This window comes from Centroberyx affinis, unplaced genomic scaffold (genome assembly GCF_046629955.1).
Source record: "Centroberyx affinis isolate AG114_WGS23_722 - 3 ecotype Tasmania unplaced genomic scaffold, CSIRO-AGI_Caff_v1 ptg003994l_1, whole genome shotgun sequence".
Classification (NCBI taxonomy): domain Eukaryota; kingdom Metazoa; phylum Chordata; class Actinopteri; order Beryciformes; family Berycidae; genus Centroberyx; species Centroberyx affinis.
Window position 1 is genome coordinate 129,468 of NW_027281808.1, and position 21,638 is coordinate 151,105.

At 40.0% G+C, this 21,638-nt stretch overlaps 1 protein-coding gene across 1 annotated transcript in view; it reads left to right on the forward strand.

The window, feature by feature from the left end:
• The window catches only part of LOC139663377 (protein MFI-like), a 35,381-nt gene extending 14,124 nt beyond the window's left edge, over positions 1-21,257 (forward strand). Inside the window, exons 2-8 of the mRNA XM_071542028.1 lie at positions 17,351-17,441; positions 17,999-18,091; positions 18,333-18,386; positions 18,511-18,720; positions 19,958-20,088; positions 20,701-20,871; positions 21,140-21,257. Of these exons, the coding sequence (XP_071398129.1) occupies positions 17,351-17,441; positions 17,999-18,091; positions 18,333-18,386; positions 18,511-18,720; positions 19,958-20,088; positions 20,701-20,871; positions 21,140-21,257 (868 nt within the window). The remainder of the gene's footprint in view (positions 1-17,350; positions 17,442-17,998; positions 18,092-18,332; positions 18,387-18,510; positions 18,721-19,957; positions 20,089-20,700; positions 20,872-21,139) is intronic.
• The last annotated feature ends 381 nt before the right edge of the window (positions 21,258-21,638 follow it).

Sequence of the window (21,638 nt, forward strand, 5' to 3'; positions counted from 1 at the left end):
CTGACAATTACAGTAACATTAAAATATAATGTTCATTGTACCAATTTTTGTCCCATTTTTGCCTGTTATATACCTTTTCAAGTTTTGTATCTGTTTCATTAGAAGTCAAAGCAGATGCCATGGTCTTGTGTGTAATGATACTTGATTCTGGATGTCAGCTTATGGCGAGCCACCCATGGATTTTTTTTTAAAAGAGGAATTGCATGCAAAGGCCTTTTTTGTTTTGTTGATACTTTTTTTCTATTTTCTTCTGCTGAAGATCAAATCTCTCTTGCTGCCTCTCTGTCCGGTACAGTAGGAGAACTTCATATAAAAACTAACACAAACACACACACCTACACGCAGAAGTGTGGTGGTAAAGAACTATAATAATACAATATATTGTTGTGTCCCAGCAGTGTTGTAATTGGTCTAGTCTGCTTTGTGTTTGTTTTGAACCTTGAAATCCATATTTTGAAATTGTATTTGTTCATTCTATTCCTTTGCTACCTTGTTCATACTTTTCTCTTTCAACACCACCATATTTTTCATGTTATGTCTCTTGTCATCACTGGAAAATGAACTGGTCCAGTGCGCCTTCCTCATCCCATTTCCTCTATCCAGAACCAAATGTGCTTTCACAAAGTGACAACATGACAGGTTTCCTGAGACAAGCAGCTCACAGGTGGTGACTCCATATTGTGTTCTCAGTTGCTTGTCACATCCCTCTAATTTTTCAATAAAAATGTCATTTCCCCGAGAACCGACACTGAAAACACAAACATTTGGTGAAACGTTGGCTGAACCATTCTACAGCTCTCTATCTCCTGAGACCCCGAGAATCTGCCTGTACATCTCTAGGTGTTACAGGAGAGTTGTTGTTGTGTTGAATTTAAAGCTTGGTCCAGAGCTCATTGCAGTTAAACTGACTGGTTACATTAACCCTATTTTCACATTTGTCTTAGTAGAGAGCTTCCAGCAATTTGCCAAGAGCTCAGGCTGGACTTTTTCATTTTAGTTATTTAGCTGGCCCTGTCATCCAGGCTTAAATTCCTCCATTACCAACAACACAAGCAACCGATGGTAGGGAGTGCTAGGGTCAATTTGTTGCAGACCGGAGAAACATAAGTGCACATGTAAATAACAAAATGTACAGCGTGTTTTTGGAAGGTACAAACAGTTGAGTGACTGTTATTAGACAAAATGCGACTTCTTAGCCACAGTGAGCCAGTTTATTATGTAGTAATTGCGTTGTGTGCTGTATGATGAATGAGATACAGCGTGCTCGTCAATGTCCTCAGCTGCCCTGTCCCTATTCCCTCCTCCCTGATCTCTCTCTCTCTCTCTCTCTCTCTCTCTCTCTCTCTCTCTCTCTCTCTCTCTCTCTGTCTCTCTCTCATTTGCAGAGGCTGAAAACCCTCAGTGGGATTTCGTAGCTTATATTTCATGGATCAGCTCCAGAGTTGCTGGAAACCATCTGTTGAATCATTTCACTGCAGTAATGACTAAAAGATGGGCAAAAGTCCCGTTACAGCTGCTTTGAAGATAGTGTCACATACAGTATATACAATTAATTTGTTTCTTGTATGCAAAGGCAATGCAATATCTAATCTGGCACATCTGGCGCCTGTTTGAGTTGATTCCTGTGAAAATGGAAGAAAATTTCCCTGTACATGCTTGTATCAAAGAATTCCATCTTGGAGTCACCCAGTGAACAAAGTGCTGCTGCTTTATCTGCTATCCGCCACATCTGATAGATTAAGTACAGCAGATGCATTAAACATGAACACTCCTCCCTTCAGAGTTACTCTCTGCCAAAGGAAATAATTGTGCAGTGTGACACTCCCATGGAACTGGACATTACAAATGCAGCAAAGAAGAGATGGTTGAATTCTCACACTTTCTTGGTGAGAGCCCCCATATAGATAAGTTGTGTGATGTCCATTACACAACAGCACTATACTTTCGCATGTAAATTAGTTTTGCGGCAAACTTCTGGTGCCATTGTGGAAAACAGTTGTGGCAAACCTCTGACATTGTGTTGTTTCTATTTGCCACAAGCTTGCCACAGGCTTCTATTGTTTGTTTGCAGCAGATTGGACACAAATTCATGTTTGTATTTCTCTGGGAAACAGTTATATAATGTGGTTAACAAAAAGCATTATTATTATAAGGCAGAATTTTTTTTTAATATTACAGTTTTGGTAAAACTTTCTTAGATAGTTCAATGATGAAGCTTAACTATCAGGTGACAAAAAGTAGATTCAACAAAGTGTCACTTGCCTATTTGCTGCATCTCTACAGACTATGTAACCCTGACCTTAGCCTAACCCCAACCCTAAGATTAATGATAGGAAGTTGAGTATCAACATTGGACTATCCAAATAAAGTGTGACCACAGTTTTTATATATGCAGCATGTGTCACATAAGCAAAACAAAAGCTGGAGCAAAAAAAGAAAGTAGACATTTAGACCCATTTTCCCCCAAAATACCAAAATAAGTCATAACCTTATGGTACACTGGAGCAGAGTGGAGTAAAATAACCAGAGTAACAGCAGTCCCTCCACTCCTCGCAATGGCTGTAAAGTCTGTAACCACAGTAACGTTTACTTCAGACCATGACGGTTACCACCCCCTGTGTTTTCAGTTTGCTTGACACCAGTAACACCAGCAACCAGAGGCGTCAATTTATCTTAATATTTATGTTAATAAAGCAACACCGACAGTGCGTGAAATTCTCTTTTCTCACCACACAAACTTGATACTTTCTGTGGACCACTCCAACCACATCAGTCCTCTGCCATTCGCCATTTTTTCAAAGGAACAAGGAGTGAGGGAGGGGACGTTACATAACTTTATGCCACTTAGTTGTCCAGTGCAGTTCTACTACATATGCAGATTAACTGCATCCACACTCAAATTTGGTAGTCAAATAATTACATTTTTCAGGTTGTGAGTACGGTGGTAGTGGCTGTCACTCTCCTTAATAACTGAACTGTGTGCAAACTTTACAGGATTAAGCACTCCAATGAGGAATCGTTATCATTGGGCAAATTTAATAAATTCAAAACTTATTACACAATAAACAGCTCTGCTAGCGTACTTAAATATTCATCAGCAAAAAATATTTTTTGAAAAACACAGATTAGCCACCGCAGCTGCAAAGCCATAACGCCGGTCGAGTGAGCCTCACTTAAACAAAACTTAAACTGAGATGAATTGAGATGCAAAACTGAAGTGACTGGAGGAAGGAGAAGGAAAAAGAAAAGAGTCAATGTTGGGCACAGTGGTAAGGAATCCTCTTTATTTTTCTCCGCTCATTGCAGTAGCAGTTTAATAAACAGAAGCGCTCCATAAAGATGTAGAAGAGCTCTGTGTTGCCTGGAACCGTCGACGCCCACACAGTGCCGTGACTTTCAGATGGTAAGTCAGGAAGATGAAAAGATAAACGGAGAGAGAAAGGGAAGGAGAGATGGTGCTAGAGAGTCAGAGATATGGGAGAGGCAGCAAAACAGGGAGAGAGAGAGGAAAAACAAGATTAAAAGAGCAAACAAGGGAGCAGAAAGAGAGTGAAAGGAGAGGCGTTTTATGAGCTCACCAATCATGTCCCCCTCAGCCCCCCTCGAGTCTTTTATTACTTTTATTGGAAGTAGCTAGGTCCATTGTCCCTCTTATTGATTAAAGCACACATCTCTGGAAAGTGGTAAAGTGCCTCTTTCTCTCTCTCAGTGCTGACTGGAACATCTCAGAGGTGAACAGGGGACAGCTGCAGCTCATCGTTCATGTCAGTTTGATGCACCGGCCGCCACTGCAGGACTTTCAGGTCACAGTGAAACCCAAAATACTTCAACCTCAATGTGCCATGGCGTCAACACCTGTAGCATTAATCTGAATGCCAAATATGATTGAAATATGATCATCAAACCATTTAATAAGAGCAACTTAACCTAATTAAAATGTGCACTCCCCTATATTTCTCTGTCCTTATTTCACTGTGTGGTTGCAATGTTTTTGAATCCACTTTTGGGTGTAAGCATCATGATTAGAGTTCACTCTGATACACACTGATATTTTGGGATTGAACCTATTGTTTTGCCAGTTTGAATATCTTAAAATTTGACCATTTTCATGTGACAAAATTCCCCAAAATTAAAAGTATTCAGTGACTGTTGTCTGAAAAAGCCTCTTAAACACCATTTAGATCACATTAACAACTCATCATTGAAACCCAGGATGATGATAATGAGTGCTACCAGCGAACTGAAGGTACACAAAGCTCAACAGTGAAGTGAGTGACATGATTTTGAACACAATGGATGAAAATAATGGCAATTATCCTTTAACATTTCAGTGCAAACCTCAGTAAATCTCAAATAAACAAACCACTGATGTTTTAGTGTCAGTGCAATACAACTGAAGAAATTGTCTTAATGTCTGTGTGACTATCTTTCTTGTTTGTAATCTGAAACCATATTAAGTAAATCATCATTCAGTCATTGCCTCATTAAAACATAAACCATGTAATAGTTCTACTGTAGAAAGACGGCTCGAGTGCCATGGCTTCATCGCAACTTGAGCGACCCGTCCGGTCGGATCAGCCACCTGTAATCTAGTCATACAGAGCATACTCTCGTGTGACGCCCCTGAGCTTTACACGACCACATGCTCTTCACAAAACATTCCAGAGCGGAAAGTTGCGCGTGCATATCCTGCGTGGAGAAGTGAGGCATATCCACCACATGGAATACATCCTGCCGTAAAGCTGAGGGGATTCGCAGGGTAAGCCGGTAAGTTAAGAGTTCCTCCCAATCTTCTGTCCGGTCAGCATTTCTGGGTGGGTTGGTCACTGTTTGATCATCAGGGTGTGCTTCTTGTTTAACTGCAGTCTTCTTTTTGGCTTTGTTTGTATGTTTTTGCCTGAGTATGAAGTTGTTCCTCTCTCCTGGTGGTTCTTGTGCTCTTCTTGTCAATGTACTGGTCATTTGCTCTTCCCCAAAACTCTGTCAGCACCTTTTTCAAGATGTCTTCGCTCGAGTCTTCATGCAGCTGGTAGACTTCAATTGTCCATGCGAGACCTCCACTTTCACATTATCCAACATCGGGGCTGCTTCCTCTTAACTCCTGGTTCCAGCAGGTCCCATGCACTGACTTTGATGAACACTGCTTAGTAAGAGCTCATTGAGCATGAATGAACTCTGTTGAATCACTGCGACAGATTACATTTTGTGCATTTGTCGCTCAGTGAGCCGCTGTTGAATGATGGCACTGGAGCTCTGCGAATACACAAAAACTGTCTCTTCACCTCTGCCCCCACAGTTCTGCCACAAATCACCTCTGGTGGCTCCTCTGGTGCACTTACACAGTGAGTACCAGTGGGAACAGCTGACACAGAGGTGTCCGTTGTGGTGCTGAGTCCTCTGTTGCCGTTGAAATCACGCACTGACACATTTGGAGTGTACCATTCATTATATTCATCGTACCATTTAATGCACACACTTTTGTCTCCCCAGACAGTCAAATCAATTGTGTTTGATGCATCAGCTAAAACAAACATGGTATAGGGCGGCGCCTTGCCTTGCAACACATGAGCCAGTTGTTTTGTGGGATAGTACTTTCTTACATAACAAAACAGTGGGTTACATACAAAACAAAACATAATGTGTACATGTTGATAAAAATATGGATTGTAGTTATGGGTGACAAGTGGAAAGAGGCGCGTAGAGCAGAGTCATACAAACACAAGACACATTAATATAAACATGGATATCTTGACCTTGGTTTACATGATATAGTATAAGATGTTCATGAATGTATTCGTGTTTGGAGATGGGATAGTACTTTGAATGAATATTGTGATGACCCCCACCCACTCTGTAGGCCTGTCTTGCTGTTCTGCTGTGCTTTTTTTTTTTTTTCCAGGTTGCTGATAGGCTGAGTGGGTCGTTTCCTTTAGTTGGTAGCACCTGGGCTGGAGCTGCCAGGGTATAAAGAGCTGGATTACCTGGCAGTCTGTCTCTCTACCACTCGGCCCGCTGGTGCTCGTCCAACCAACCCCCCTGTGGTTCCTTCTGTTATTTTACTTTTATTCCATTCAACACCCCCACACTATATTCTCACTCATCCACACATTACATGCAATGCCCATATATATATATACATATTCATACCTCATCCTTATGTGTTGGGTTTGGTTAATTTGGATTAAACGTCTTTTGTGTTTTGATTCTGTGTGTGGTCTCCCACTTTGTTGCTAACCTTGAGCCAGGTTGTAACAATATAAAATCAGCAGGTGATTTCACTGAGTAGTGATTAGTTCCCCCAGCTGGTTGAAGGTGTGCTAATCAGTGAAACCACCTGGTGCGGTCTTTGGTTGGAATGAAACCCCGGCTCTGAACTCTGCACAGTTTTGGATATGATTGGTTTATTGAAGTCCAAATCAAACTGAGTCAGGAATACGCCACAACTCACCCATCTGAGTAGTTTGTGTTCACGTGCTTTATGGTCGGAAAATTGGAGAACATTCCAACTGTTTACACACATTGCCAGCCTCTGGGCTAACGTTGAAAGTTCTCAATCTTCGGCTATTTCATGGGATTTTGAATGTACATATCACAGGAAATTGAATGCTGTAACATTATACTTATCAAGGAATATCCATGTCTTTTAAATTTGTACTTGTGGTTCATTTTCCACTTGACTGTATGAAATTTCCTACATTAACGTACGACTCTGTGGTCTGTTCAGCCATGTCGGAAAAAACGATTATGTCACAACTCGGCCAGTTCGTGCTGCATCTACAATCTTGATTTCTCCGACTTGATCATCCGACATAATGAGGTGTTCATGTGGCACTTGCTGGTCAGAAACTCGTTGAGACTGTAAATGTGACACCACTTGAATGCAGGGTCACTCGCACCAGGTACTGAGTGAAGGAGTGATGGCTGTTCTCTCTCTGATGCTGGCTGCGATCCAGAGGTTTGGCTTGGAGTCCGGCCAAAGAGTTTAATCAACCCAGACAAAACAGGCCAAGATGGATGCCAAACAACTTGGCTGGCTTCTGCTCACGCATGAGTGCACATGCAAAAACAGACGCACACACACAAACATACACATTCACATACAAACAGCCACACGCACACATATAAATGCGGGAATGTCACCCAAACACACATTTAATTCAATAGCATGCGCATACATACAGCCTAGGTAGTAGGTAAACATTTATATACGTTATTAATACTGACTGTATTTATTACATATTCGTCCTGTTTCCAGGTCCACTTATCAATTGAGTGTTGAATTATTTTGTTACATAAATTATATAAATGTAAGGTCTTAAAAAGTATTAAAATGTCTTAAATAGCCTACATTATTTTTTCACCCTGCAATGAGAGGTTTCTTTGTGCTGCATGTCTGCTCTTAGATTAATACAAAAAAAGGTTAGTAGAACAATATGCATCATATCTGCTTTAATAAACACAACTGGACTTCATGTCCCTTATCAATCAATTTCCTGTTGTCCTTGTTCTTATATTGTCCATTTATAGTTTCACAACTTTCATTAGCCATGTTCAATCAAAAATATTCTGTTTTGCCAGGTTTGTTTCTTTGTTTTGGTTTTTAAATTCATCTTAAAATAAATTCAGGTAGCATTAACAAGGTCTTAAATAGTCTTAGATTTGGCTTTCTGAGATTTGCAGACACCCTGTGTTAAAATGACTAAATATAAAAATGACTAAAATTATACAGCTTTGTTTTTCATTATCATATACCTACCTTTGAAACACTCATAGGACATTCTGAGCAGTGGGACATAATAATAAGTAATTGAACACTAAGAAACTGTGATGGAGAGGGCATCTTATGAATCTTTTCCTCCTCTGTAGCCTTGAGCATGGTAATAGCTGCTCTCTCTGGGTGATGAGGAGGGCAGAGTTGAACTCCAGTCGGGGCTCAGGACACCAGCCAATTAAAAATAATTGAACCTGCCAGCCTCCATGATCCTGTTTGGACTGCTGGTGTCAGGAGGGCAACGAGTATCTTGGTGTGTCTGTTCGTCTGGGTGCATTTGTGTGTGTGTGTGTGTGCGTGTGTGTGTGTGTGTGTCAGTGGGTGGTTGCATGCATACTTATGTAATTAAGCATCTCTACATCTACGCATAGGTGATGACAACATATGGTGACAAAAAAGGAACATCAGTGCAAAGGCAAACATGTTAATCCATTATGAATTCCTCTAAAGCTGATGCTGAAATATTGTTTAGCTGCATCTTTACTGATTAAAAAAAAGCTCCATGTTTCAGCTGAAAACATGGACTAGCTCCAACTACATAGATAATCTGATCCTCTCTATAGCTTTATAGCCAAGCCTTCATGGAGCACTGAATCGCAATCACAGCTCATTCACGTCCCCAATTTACTCACATTTTAGACATTTAGCTGCTCTCATCCAGAGGGAATTACACTGCGGGGATCAAACCTGTGACATTTGGGGCAGTCGGTCTAACCACAAGGCCACCCTGCTGTTCTATTCAACCCTCCTTTGCATAAGTGGAATCTATTTCTTTTCTGCATAAATATAGAAAGGGTCTGGGCCTGCATTCATAAGCAGGATTCCTTACCCGCTCCCTTTGTACCAACCGTCTGATTCATTCTCACTTACCAGACAAAATTGGTGTCATTAAAGCAGAGGATCATGGTCCTTTATTTATCAAGTCAGAATAGGAGCTCTGATCCATAATTACTAGCCAGGTATACAGCGTCTCTCTCATTCTGAAATATAGACCACTCCTTCACCATGGAGCTTGAATTAAAAGTTTGCCTGAGCTTATTCCATTCAGACCCTCTTACTATCTGTATTAACATGCATCCTGAGTGATTAGAGTATAATTGGATAGAGCAAAAGTGCTTAAAAAATCCACATATACCAACTACAGAAACAGAAATAAGCCAAATCAAGCAGACAGCAGACAGCTCAGATAGTAACATACTTGTCAAAAAAAAAAAAGGATTGTCAGGACACTGGTGGATGGGGAACATGAGATGTTGTGTTTGCTGTCAATTATAAAGGATGGAAGTATTACCAGAGGACATGATGTGTGCAGCAATCTGTCCCACTGGGCACTAGTTGTGTTTTGGAGAGGGAAAGAGGAATCTGATTAACCAGAGATGCATTTTAATGTGAGGTGTAAATGTAATCCAGTTAAAGCATATCTAGACCCAATGCAGATACATGACACATGGTGGAAAGGGCGCATCAGAAGGTAATTGGTCCTATTTGGGTCACATCTGGTCCTATTGGAAGTGCTTTGTCCTATTCGATTCAAGCATGTTTCTGAGCAACTCAAAAACGAATTAACTGCTTATAATCTCATTACTTTTTTCTGATAACTGTTAAATTTGTTTGTTATCTAATTACTGTAATCGTGTTATATGTAATTATTTCACAAACCTCTGACCAGCCTCGGAACCTACAGTGTAGATAACTGTGCTTTAGTCTTATACTGCCCCCTACTGTTTAAGGCCTGAAGTTATGTTTTTTTCAGAACTGGGCAAGAACTAAAAAGAACCGAATGCTCAGGGCTTCAGGCTGTGTAGGCTCGGGATGAGACACCACTGTGAAACCGAGAGTGAAGGTGAACGCTTTCATGTCTGTGAAGGAGTTCGGTTGATTTCGGGTCGAGCTACACAGAGCGAAGGGAGGGTGATGGATTTGTGTCGTTCCCATGCTGTGAAGGGCCTGGACTGAGAGAGCCTCTCCAGTTCAGAGAGAGAACGTAAACAAGCCTGTCGTCTCTCCTGGGCCTTACATGGAAAAAAGCAATTTACAGCTGTACAAAAACAGACCCAACAACAATCTGTAGGCAAGTGGAATGCCTATGTGACTGATGGAGAGAGGGAGAGAGAGGGAGAGAGAGAGAGAGAGAGAGAGAGAGAGGAATCATAGTCATGCCTACTTAGCATGCAGTGCTGAAATGAATATGGTAACAATCATGGTAATACTATGTATATTTAATTCGTCCCTGTTTGACACCATGGGATCATCTCACCCTACTGATCATTTCAATTTGGTGCAGAGCAAACCTGGAGTTTGTATGGTGAATATAAATCAATCAGTCCATTTGTTTTATTACATACATTAGCAAAATCACAAAATGTTGAATGGCATTACGTGAGTTCACATCTTACAGGTAATACTGATATGATACAATCATGGGAAACATATTTCGATAACCTCTTTCAGCGAGAGTTGCGTAGACCAAACCAAGAATATTGCCAATGGAAATATTGGTAGAAATCTTTTTTTTAGCAGCAGTCTGAGTTACTCCCTGTTGCAATGCTCCTAAAAGAGATGCAGTGTCTCCTAAAGGATTTAAATATCAAGAGTGAAATGTGGTTTGGCAACATTCATTGTCCAAATATTTCACAAAGCCAGTGATGCCAGTGATGTTAACAAAAAAAAAAAAACATGGGTAAACTATGACCTTTGTGTTCATTGACAGGCAAACACCTGCCAATATTAATAAAAATCAATTATATTTTCAGAGAAGCATTAAAGGACTACACTGACTGTTTGGAGTTTGGCACATTAGTCATCTTACTCAATATCTGACAAGAGGATTGTTTTTATTTATCAAATGCACAGTATAACACAAGGTCATTCTGAACAATGACATTCTTAGGACAATGGCAAGCAACAAGTAGGTAGTAGGCATAAAAAATAAATATATCAAATATTAAATTGTTAAAAAGAGTCACAAATAAAGACAAAAATAACAAAAATATACATAGTAGAAGAACATTAACAGCAGTTCTAGAACTAGTAAAGATGGGCAATATGGACAGTAAGAATAAGAGTAATACATATTATAAATATAAAGTGTAGGAGTGCCAATGGATATGTACAATCATTTTTGGTGTTGTACATTTAATGAACATAGGAAGTGTCAAGAGCATACATTGAGGTGATCATGTGATCAAAGTGATCACTGAGATTAATGTTGCTGAGCATATTAGTATAGTATAGTCGTAATAATAAAGTAAAATAATCGTAGGCGACTAGCATTATCTAAAGTATGAAGATAAACCTTTCAGTAATCCAAAGTTGGTATTGTTTTTTTTATTCTCTGGCCTGTATATTCATAACTTATGAAAACAAAATCTCAAACTTCATCATTAAGTCCATTACAAATCAACATCTTTCTTTCTACTCTTTTTACTTTCATCTACCTTCAAAGTCTCGCGGGAACAGAGAGAGCTTCTGCCATTGAAAGTCTGTTCTTTTTGTCAAATTTTATATCATTAAAATTAACTATTGTGTGGAAGTTATGCACACTGAAAGAAAGTTCATGACGTGCCGATCACTGGCTCACATGAAAGAGGAAACAGCATCGCACACTTAGCTGCCATGCTTAATATTTTTTACTGACATCTTACCAGTAGAGCTAGCATGTGCATTTTTTCATTTCTTTTTTATTAAAATTAACTAACCATCCAGCCTCCGAGCTGCTACAAGTCCTCATTTTATCACTTTTAGGATAATGCTAATTATTTAATACTCTATGCTAAAGTGTTAGCATACGCACTAGACAGAGCTATCTACCAGACACAGTGATGATGTAGTCCTTTAATTTATGCCTTTTACCTTAAAAGATTCTATCCTCTATCCCTATGTAACCTACATCAGTTTGATACTACCCTACTTACCATGATGAATACTATGAATTTATGCCATAACGATTGATATGAGCCCTAAAAACGTAGGTAAACTCTATTCTGCAAATAAAAAGGTGGGTGAACAGAGTGTAGGTGGGTTTACCCTCCACTACATCTCTGGTTAAAGCCACCATGGAATCAGCATCCCCCGGTATATACCACTCAATGAGCAGTGAGGCGTTCAGGTGAAGTGAGTACCCATTTGGATGCAGTGTGTGTAGTTTGGTGAAGTGACCTTCCCACTGCAGTCAGAACAGCAAGTATCCATCCATCATAAGTTGAAAAGTCATGCCTTTAGGAAATTCTTCACATTTCCAAATTCCCTCTCCCTTATCGTCTTGCTTTAATATGATCTTGTGTGAAAGTTAAAAATCCTTTCTATCTCTCTCGTTCTTACTTCTTTACTAGCATTTCTCTGTCATACATGATCATGCTACGGTCACAGGAATATTTTGTTTCTTCTATTATCAGTGCACTATGACTCCGACCCTTGCACAGTATTACTTTCTTGTAATGTTGATCATCTAGGAATTTGAGTTTAGTCCACTCATTGTAAATCACATTTTCTCCCACTCATCAAGTCCCACCAGACTGACAGGCTACACAGAGCCAAATGACCGCCATTGAAGGGAGCAAGCTGTTTAAATCGGAAAAATTATAATAATAATGATATAATAAGACAAATCTAATTTCACAGTCATGCCAAAGACCAGACTTGCCTTTATACAGTAACAGGCTCTTATCACACACTCGGAAGTTGTTTTTTTAAGTCAGCTGAACTGTACTGTGGGCAATGAGTTTGATAAAAAGCTGTGTTCTGCTCTTCTGACCTAATCCAGAGGAACAGGATTTGACAAGCCACTGTACCAGTATAGAAAGTGTCACTCAAACCACAGTCTCCCAGTATGGTCAAGCCAAATATCTACAGGACTTTGCCAGTTACCTTACTGAATATGTAGCCCATACTTGGTTCTGTCCATGTTTATCATAGGCCTGATTATGCCTGATGTTGATTTTGATATGCAGGGGTGGAAAAAGTACTCAAATACATTACTTAAGGGAAAGTAGCAATAACATTTAACCTTCTTAAGTCCTCATTCTGTCAGAGTGTTAAATTATTGATGCATTAAGCTGTAAGCAGTGGTGGAAAGTAACTAAGTACATTTACTCAAGTACTGTACTTAAGTACAATTTTGAGATACTTGTACTTTACTTTAGTATTTCCATTTGATGCTACTTTATACTTCCACTCCACTACATTTCAGAGGGAAATATTGTACTTTCTACTCCACTACATTTATTTGACAGCTTTAGTTACTTTTCAGATGGAGATTTGACACAATGGATAATACAACAAGCTAATATAACAAACACATTGTTAAAGATGAAACCAGTGGTTTCCAACCTTTTTGGCTTTTGATGTCTCACAAAAAGCAGTGTGTAGTCGGGGTCACATTTCAGATGTCTATGAGTTGTTAACAGCTCCACCAAATAGTAGCTCTAATATTTTTCCCTCTAAACCTCACATGGTTTCATTTCAATAAATGTTCAAATGATTCAATATTTCAGCAAAAATCAAAGATTAGAGAAAAAGTCCAAAAACTGAAAACAGATTTGTGTATCAGAACTTTGTTTTTTCTTCTTTCCTCTCCCATTAATCATCTCATGGCACCTCAGATTTATCCGGTGACCCTTTGGAGGGGCCCGACCCCTAGGTTGGGAACCACTGGACTAAACTAGCTAACTGTATATAAAGTAGTTCAAACTAGCTCCACCTCCAGCAGCTACAACAGTAACATGCTGCTTACACACTGATGCTTCAGTATTAATAATCTAATGATGTCATATATAATAAAATATCAGTCAGAGGGACCAAACCACTACTTTTACTTTAATACTTTAACTACATTTTGCTGCTAATACTTATGTGCTTTTACTTGAGTAGGATTTTTCATGCAGGACTTTTACTTGTAATGGAGTATTTTTATATTGCAGTATTGGTACTTTTACTTAAGTAAAGGATCAGAGGACTTCTTCCACCACTGGCTGTATTTAATGCTGTTGGTCTAACTGCTCCATATACTGTTGGGGAGTTTAAACTCTAACAATGCAACATATTTTTTGAGCTTATCGTATGTTTTGCATGTAAAACCTTATTCTGCAAAGTAACTAGTAACTCCAGCCGGCAGATAAATGTAGTTGCGGAAAAAGAATATTTCCCTCTGAAATGTCGTGGAGTAAAGGTATAGGTAGGTATATATATGACTTGAACTGGTTTGGTTTCATATAGAAAATTAATCAATGTACAAACATCATGAAAATATATCTGAAAGGCTATGAGGCAGTAAAAGACCAATTTTTTCTGTGTATGGGAAGTATGGGAACCAGGCTGAAATGAATGTCTCCACTCGTTTGGGGACGAAATGACTGAGCATTCCTCCAAAGAGATCATTAACAGGCATGAAGCCAGAGGAAGATGACATGACATATGTCATGTGAGGTCTTGTGAGGAAATGCGTTCTGGGTATATGTGCATAATGTGCAACTGTCTAGTTAGCAATTCATATCAGCATCTGCTCTGCCTGTGAATTATAAGTGTGGTTTGTTTGGAAAGCAGACATATCATTATTTTGGCTATCTGCAAGCCGCCAGAGTGATGATTTGAATATTCAGCAGCGAATAAATCCAGAAGGAGTTTGTTGAAGATTTCTGCCTAACTCTCAACATCATTGTAGCTGCCATGGCTGGAGCAGTTCTCTCCAGTTCAGATTGTTTTTTCTCTGTAGACTGGATTGAGCAGTGACTGGATGTGTCCCTTTGGGTTTGGCACTAATTCCTGGTGACTGAGAAGTTACTGATTGGCCTGAACAGACTTTCACACCGGCGATCCCCTGGGAAATCTGGAGGTCCAGATTATATTGCCAAGAAACATTGCAAATGTGGCCTTTGAGGGCTGCTGCTAGAAGAAAACTCAACGTAACAGCTCGATTGCAAGTAATTGTAAGCAGTCAATTCAGAGCTAATACTCCATTCTGTACTGGCCGTATAGTTATATATTTACACATATTTATACTCTTTTTAAACCATTCCAACTTTTTTCTTGCAGTGTTCAAAACACAGAAAAATCCAGAGCAATATTCTCTACATCTGTATGTATTTCTGTTTATTGTTTCTTCCATAGCCTTCCATAGACTTCCACAGCTTCTGATCAGCGAACAGAGAGTATATTGTGTAGAAAACAGACCTATTTCCTAAATTTCTACTTTTAATGTCTTTTTTATTAATACTGCTTTTATAATTTTGTGTTGTGTCATGATTAATGTGCAACAACCCCCCAAGTTGAATTCCTTGTGTAAGCAAAGTTAGTTATAATTAAAAGGAGATGAAATTAAAATAAAATTGATTGTGATTCTGAACACGGTGAATACATTCAGGCACTGATGCAATGGTACAATAGTGGTTTGTGTGTGTGTGTGAGTGTACATGCATGTGCTTGTGAGTGTTCCTTATTCTCTGTAAAACCTAACACCACCTCTCAGTATCTGTATACCCACAAAGACGCATAAAGTCACTTTCAGCATGTCAACATGGATGATTTACTGCCTTCATTTCTAATTCCCCTCTCCTGGTGGCCAGAAATTCAATTTATTTATACTGAGCCTGCTGACGACATTAAACATCACTACATCACATCAGTGTTTGACAGAGTCGTTGAGAGGGTGGACTGGCCCGCTGGCCACTGTGAGCAGAGGGCATGGCTGTTAGATTTGGCTGGGAGCCACAGGTTGACAGGAAAGAATATTACTCATTACTCATTTGCAAAGATGCTTACAGATTGGGTCATAATTAAGGGATGGTGTGTGTGTGTGTGTGTGTGTGTGTGTGTGTGTGTGTGTGTGTGTGTGTCTGCACTCATGCATGCGCTCAGAGGCATGCTTTCTTGAATGTATAATGAATGCAGACCAAGTTAAGCCAAAGTAGTTGGTGAATAGCTCCATCTACTGGCCAAAAAGTGTCAAGATTTTTACTCCTCAACCTTGTCATTAAAAACACGTCCGTATTCCAGTCAGACACTGATAATTAGTTTGTCAATGCAGACTGATTAGTGGCTAATTTAGTTTCCCAATACTTTACTGTGAAATTCTTTGTTTTGGGCCAACAGTATTCTATGAGCTGTGTCAGGATAAAAAGAATTAGCCGGAATAATACCGGAAGTTAGACGATGTTGCCTTCAAATTAAAAGCGTACTTTTGTGTATTTATACATTTGTGTATTTTTTTGATAGTTCCACAGTCCAGTTCAGAGGTGGCTAATTCTTGCTGACATTACATGAGATACTGGAGGTGCGAAACGAACTTTTCCTAAGATAGTAGACATCCGTGTGAGGTGTCCGGTATCAGTTGTGAGTGTTTCTGGTGTAGGCTACTTTTTTGCATCCTTTTGTAACTTATATGACATCTTAGGCTTGTATATGGACATATGCTTGGAAAATGACAGAAAGAACAATTGCATTTTCATTTATTACCGAGTGCTCCCCGAATATATTTGTCATTTTCACTGATGAAACGCATTCGTCAATAAGGGGATTTTATTTTGAAAGTTATGACCAGAGGTCTTCGTTGTATTCTAGCTAACTTGACAAACTACGTTGCCAGGTAACCAAGTGGCGCAACCTGTGCTTCAAAACTTTCGTTAGAGCGACAGGTTGAGATTTAATAATTAGCAATGTAATTAGAGATGAAGACATGAGCTAACGGGCTGTACATCCGAAGTCTATGTGAGTAGTTATATGTGCATAAATAACTTTAACGTTACTAGTCAGTGTAGGCTATTTCATTTTTATGCTGCATTTATACTGCACAAAACGTGTAGGGTTCCTTAACAATCTCACAAAATGGCGTCTTCGCTCTAGCTACAACAGCTATTACTACAATAATACAGAATACAAATTAAATGGCATAGCCTACACCAGCAATAAAGTTAGCCTTTCTTTCTTTCTTTCTTTCTTTCTTTCTTTCTTTCTTTCTTTCTTTAACGTTAATTGTTTACCATGCTAATACTTACTCAACTTGACAGCACCATATTTGAATGTTAGCTAATATTTCCATTTGGAAACTGGACTGATTTTGGCTGATTAGAACAAGAGTGCCTGGACTCATATATCTCATATATCTCATTTATATCCCTTATTCATGACATTCTTCATTTCTCTGACGAGGCAGATATGCTGCTCAACATGGTGAGCACAAGGGACCCACTTGAAATGGAAAGGTAGGATTATGTTCACAGGTTCAGTTCCACTTCTCCCCCATGCACACTAGGGCTAGGCCATATGACCTGAAAATACATTTTGCCAATAGGGTGAACCTACAGCATCTCTGTTGGAGACCCACTTTGTGGTAATACGGGTGTATTTCCTGCCTGGTTTCAAATTCAAATAATTTCTTGTGCAGTGGCTAAATGACTGTAAACATATACAAGGTAAATAAAATAATAACTTACTTAATTATCATCCATAACCACACAGTATCACCCCCCCTTCTCTCTTCCATTCTTCCATCTCCTTCCCTCCCTCTCCACTCTCTGTCTCTTTCCACCACCCATCCTCTGCATTCTCCTCTCTTCATCCTCCTCCCTTTCTCCCCTGCACCTCCAGCTCAGAGGATGAGGGTCCCCAGGAGCCTCTAGAGGACGGGCTGCACCACAGAGCAGCCACAATAATTCAGAGGGCCTGGAGAAGACATGTGGTGAGTGCTGCTACTGCTCTGGACATATTATTGTACATGCATGTATGAAAGTACACACACACACACACACACACAAGCCCCCTCCTATTGCATTAATTGCATGTGTCCAGATTGTGTGTAGGTATGATGTAGCTGGATTATATTTACGCCTCACATTAGTATGTGTCTTAGGTATACACATTGAAATCTCATTTCTCTTTTATGTGCCTTAAAACTGACAGTAAACAACTTATCCTGCTTGTTCACTGTCCACCTTTATCCTGACAATTCATTTTTGACAAGCATGTTACTATCTGAGCTGCCTGCCTCCCGTTTGATTTGGTTTATATCTATTGACATAGTTGTTATATGGATTGGAGATGCATCGAATTTACAATTTGATGTTAATGCGGTCAAATGTGTATCTGACCACTTTCAGCATCTTGGGTGCATTTACCCCTGGATTTGATGGGTTTTTGCTCTATCTGATTACAGTGTAGTCACTCAGGATGCATGTTAATGCCAGCAGGAAAGGGAATAAAACAACTGAAAATCTTTTTCCCCCATCTTAACTGTAGGACACAGAAGTCTTCAAGTATTTCACAAAGCTGATTAGCCTCCGCAACCAGGGAGATCCACGCATGCTGTTCAAAACTATCAATCCTCGAGAGGTAACAGAGAAGCTCTTTGAAAACAAAAGAAACAGAAAAGCAACAACTACAAGTGGCATAACGCTTTGAGTAATGGTGATGTGTACGAGGTAGTGGAGGAATTTCCTCAGGTATATAACAGTCCCTCAGAGACAGTAGTGTTTAAGGAATTTGCAGTGGATCGACTTATTCTTGGATTAGACAGAAATGTGTTATTTTTTTCTTCAATAGAGACAGACTGAATGTGATTTTCCCATGGCAGGCTGAGTTGCTGGATGCTGGTGCTGGTGTATTTGTCAGATTTCGACTTGGCGGGGTAAGAGCTAAGTAGAGAAATGGTCATAAATCACTCGTAAACCAAGTAAATTTGACAGTGTAGACCTACCTGGTAACATCTTGGCCAGTGTACATGTGTCGAGTGCATTCACTTCTTCCTTCAGATCACGTTTCCGCCCAGCATCTACTACAAGGTCTTCACCCATCGGCCCGTCGTGGACGTGTGCGCCAACAGCCCGAAGGACTACACCCACCCAGGCCTTAAGAAGCCCGTGGCCAGGCAGACGCACAACGGCTGGCCCCTCGTCCCGGAGGACCGATCAGGCTGGTACCGGCGTGTGGAGAACAACGGCTGGAGGCTGCTGTCTGGCAAGGTGGGTCCGCTCAGATAGGGATTCTGCAAATTCGGACTGCTGTAACTGATCAGTCTAAGAATGGAAAGACACGGGAGATAACTTCTTGTGCGTCTGTTTTGACTCGACATCCAAATAGTCCAGAAAAAGAGAACACAAGATATGCACCACCAGTGCAACGCTTAACTTTCCCCTCTCAGGAATGAGTTCAACACTCTTGAAATAAATAGATAAACAGGCTTTTCAGGCAGTTTTTCCTCCAGTGTTGGTGTGGTGATTCCTGCACACAGGCTCAGTCCAGGGGCTCATGTGCCACAACCTACTGATACAGATGCTGCCTTCAAATGCACCTTGTAAACTCCTGCCTCTGTGTTTATAAGCTCTAAATATGACTTGTCACACATTCAGATATTTTTTGTTGCAAATAATTGACAAAAGTGTTTTTTTGGTAGTATATTTTTTATTTGCATCAATTAATTCATTTGACAAAGTGTGTCACATACCATAGCCTAAACGAGTCCAAATTTGATCTTGTACTGTTTTTTTTAGCATTCTAATAGAGAGCAAAGATCAAGCAGAAACTCACAGAAATCCATTTGGAATCTATAGCCACAAAAATGTACATCAGGGGAGCATTCAGGACCCGTGTTCTCACTAGGCTGATAGTTTAGTGACCTACATCATACATCAGTAATATTTGTCAGTCATTGCTCCACTTTATCCCCAGACATTTAGTCGATACAGTCAGGTTTGGATGTTTTGAGGGCAAATGACAGTAGATAGAGGGACTTTGTGCATGTGAATTTTAGTGAATTGACACTTGTATTGTAGGCTATATGTTTCTTTTACCATCAATTGTTGACATGGCTTCATGCCCTCTGACATTTTTTCCTCAAGACACGCCTGAAGATCACATTTCAGCAACTATAGTATCATAGAAATAGAACGTCTCTGAAGTGCTTGTGGTGGAGTTGTATTTTCAAACCTTTACAGAATGACAGAGATCTGAAATCCGGTTTTCTCTTAAGCCAAAGTAGTCTAATTCAATATGTCATATTTGCATAAAAATACTTGGATGGAAACCCAGCTTATACCACAACAATCCTCCCATCCTAAGAAACAAACTTTAAATACACAGTCTGAATAGTGAATGTAGCTATACATAAATCCTGTCTCAGCTGCTGGGTAGAGTGGAATCCCACTGAAGATGAACAAATGGTTGCTGTGTTCATATGCTATTTCTCCTTCTCTCTGATAGGTGGCTCCCTTGGATGACACCATGGAGGACAGTGCTAACAGGAAACTGGACTTTCACCATTCCAAGGTGCAGCGGCAACAGGATGTGGAGAAGAGGAGGAAAGGGAGGAAGATCGAATGGCTGAAAAAGATGTGAGTTGTCGTAGGTTGGTAGGTGTAGGTGGGAGTAGGTGGAAGAGTCCCTGTCAAACAACCATCACCTGTCTGTCTGTCCCCGACAACCCGCCTCAGTCTCTCAGAATCAGAAGAGTACTTTTGGATATTAAGGCAAGTTTATGTATGCATACAATATTTACAGATATGTTTTACCATAACAAAATGAATAAGGGATTCAGGTATGATAGGATGTTTTTCAGCAATATTCTGTTCAACTGGTCAATATTCATTTTTGTCACAAATTACGACCAGTTGCATGTCTCTCCTCACCTCTCCTCAAGACAATTTTCATCTTTTCTTTATCTGCTTGAAAACCATTGATTCTATCATAAACTTTGGGAACATAAAAGTAAATGCATCTCATCTTCAGTCTCATATTGTTGTTGTTTGCAGTGTGAACAGAGACGTTCATGTCTTTCTCGCCATGTATTTTTATGACAACCTTTTTTGTCAAGTTGCGCTTTCCAATTCGGTATTTTCTTTTGAAACATTTTTCTAAGACCATGCTGGATTATAATTTCTCTCTAGAGATTTGTAGCACATTCCAAATGATCTGGTTTTATTTCTCTCTCTCTCTCTCACATACAGATATAAGCAGGGTCGCCTACAGGCTCGTCCAGAGCAGCCGGACGTGGCGACGCTGGTGGAGAACTCAGCCCAGGGAATGATGCACGCTGTAGAAGAGCAGGGAGACGAGGAGGTTATGGAATGGGAAGTGGACGAGCTCCTGGCCTGGACCAACGGTCTCAACTTTGAAGAGTAAGACTCACTGATACCTATGGAGCTTTCTGTTGTTTTCTGTGGAACAGTCTACGTAGTTGTAATGCTATTTAAAGTGGGTCAAAACTTATTCATTTGCGCTGAAATCTACTGTAAAGCATGTTTTCTGTAGATGCCAACCATACTGTTTTTGTTATGTACTATGAGAAATAAACTCTCAGCTGTATTTGTGGTAATGTTTCCCTCTGATGTTACAGCCTTTCTTATGTTATCACATTTTAATATTTTACTGGTTTTATCTCTGCAGGTATATGCATGAGTGGAGAAATCTGGCTGTCAGCCATTCATCTGAGCATAGCAAAGGTGAAACTATTTTACTCTCTTTTACAGAAATCTGTTCAGTCTTTTCTCATGGTCTGTACTAGTTGCTACATATCTTGACTGCCACACCGAGGACTTGTACACTATTAGTAAAACGCCATAGAGCATTCATCTCATCTGCAACAAAATCTCTCTTAAAGATTTCTCAAATAGATGCTGCTTACACTCCGCCTCTCCTTGGCCTGCCCTCCTTTCATTCTGGTTCCCCTCCCCTCTCTCCACTCTAATTCTCATTTACCTCTCTCCATTCATCACTGCTTGCCTCCTCCCACCCTCTTGTCTTTTCTCCCCTCCTTTTCCTCTCATCCTCCTCTTCCATACAGACGTTGCCTCATCTACATCCAAGCTACATCCATATGATTCTTCCAGTCTGGCTGATCATGACAGCCAGGTTGTCACATAAAGCAGCGTCCTCCATTCTCATT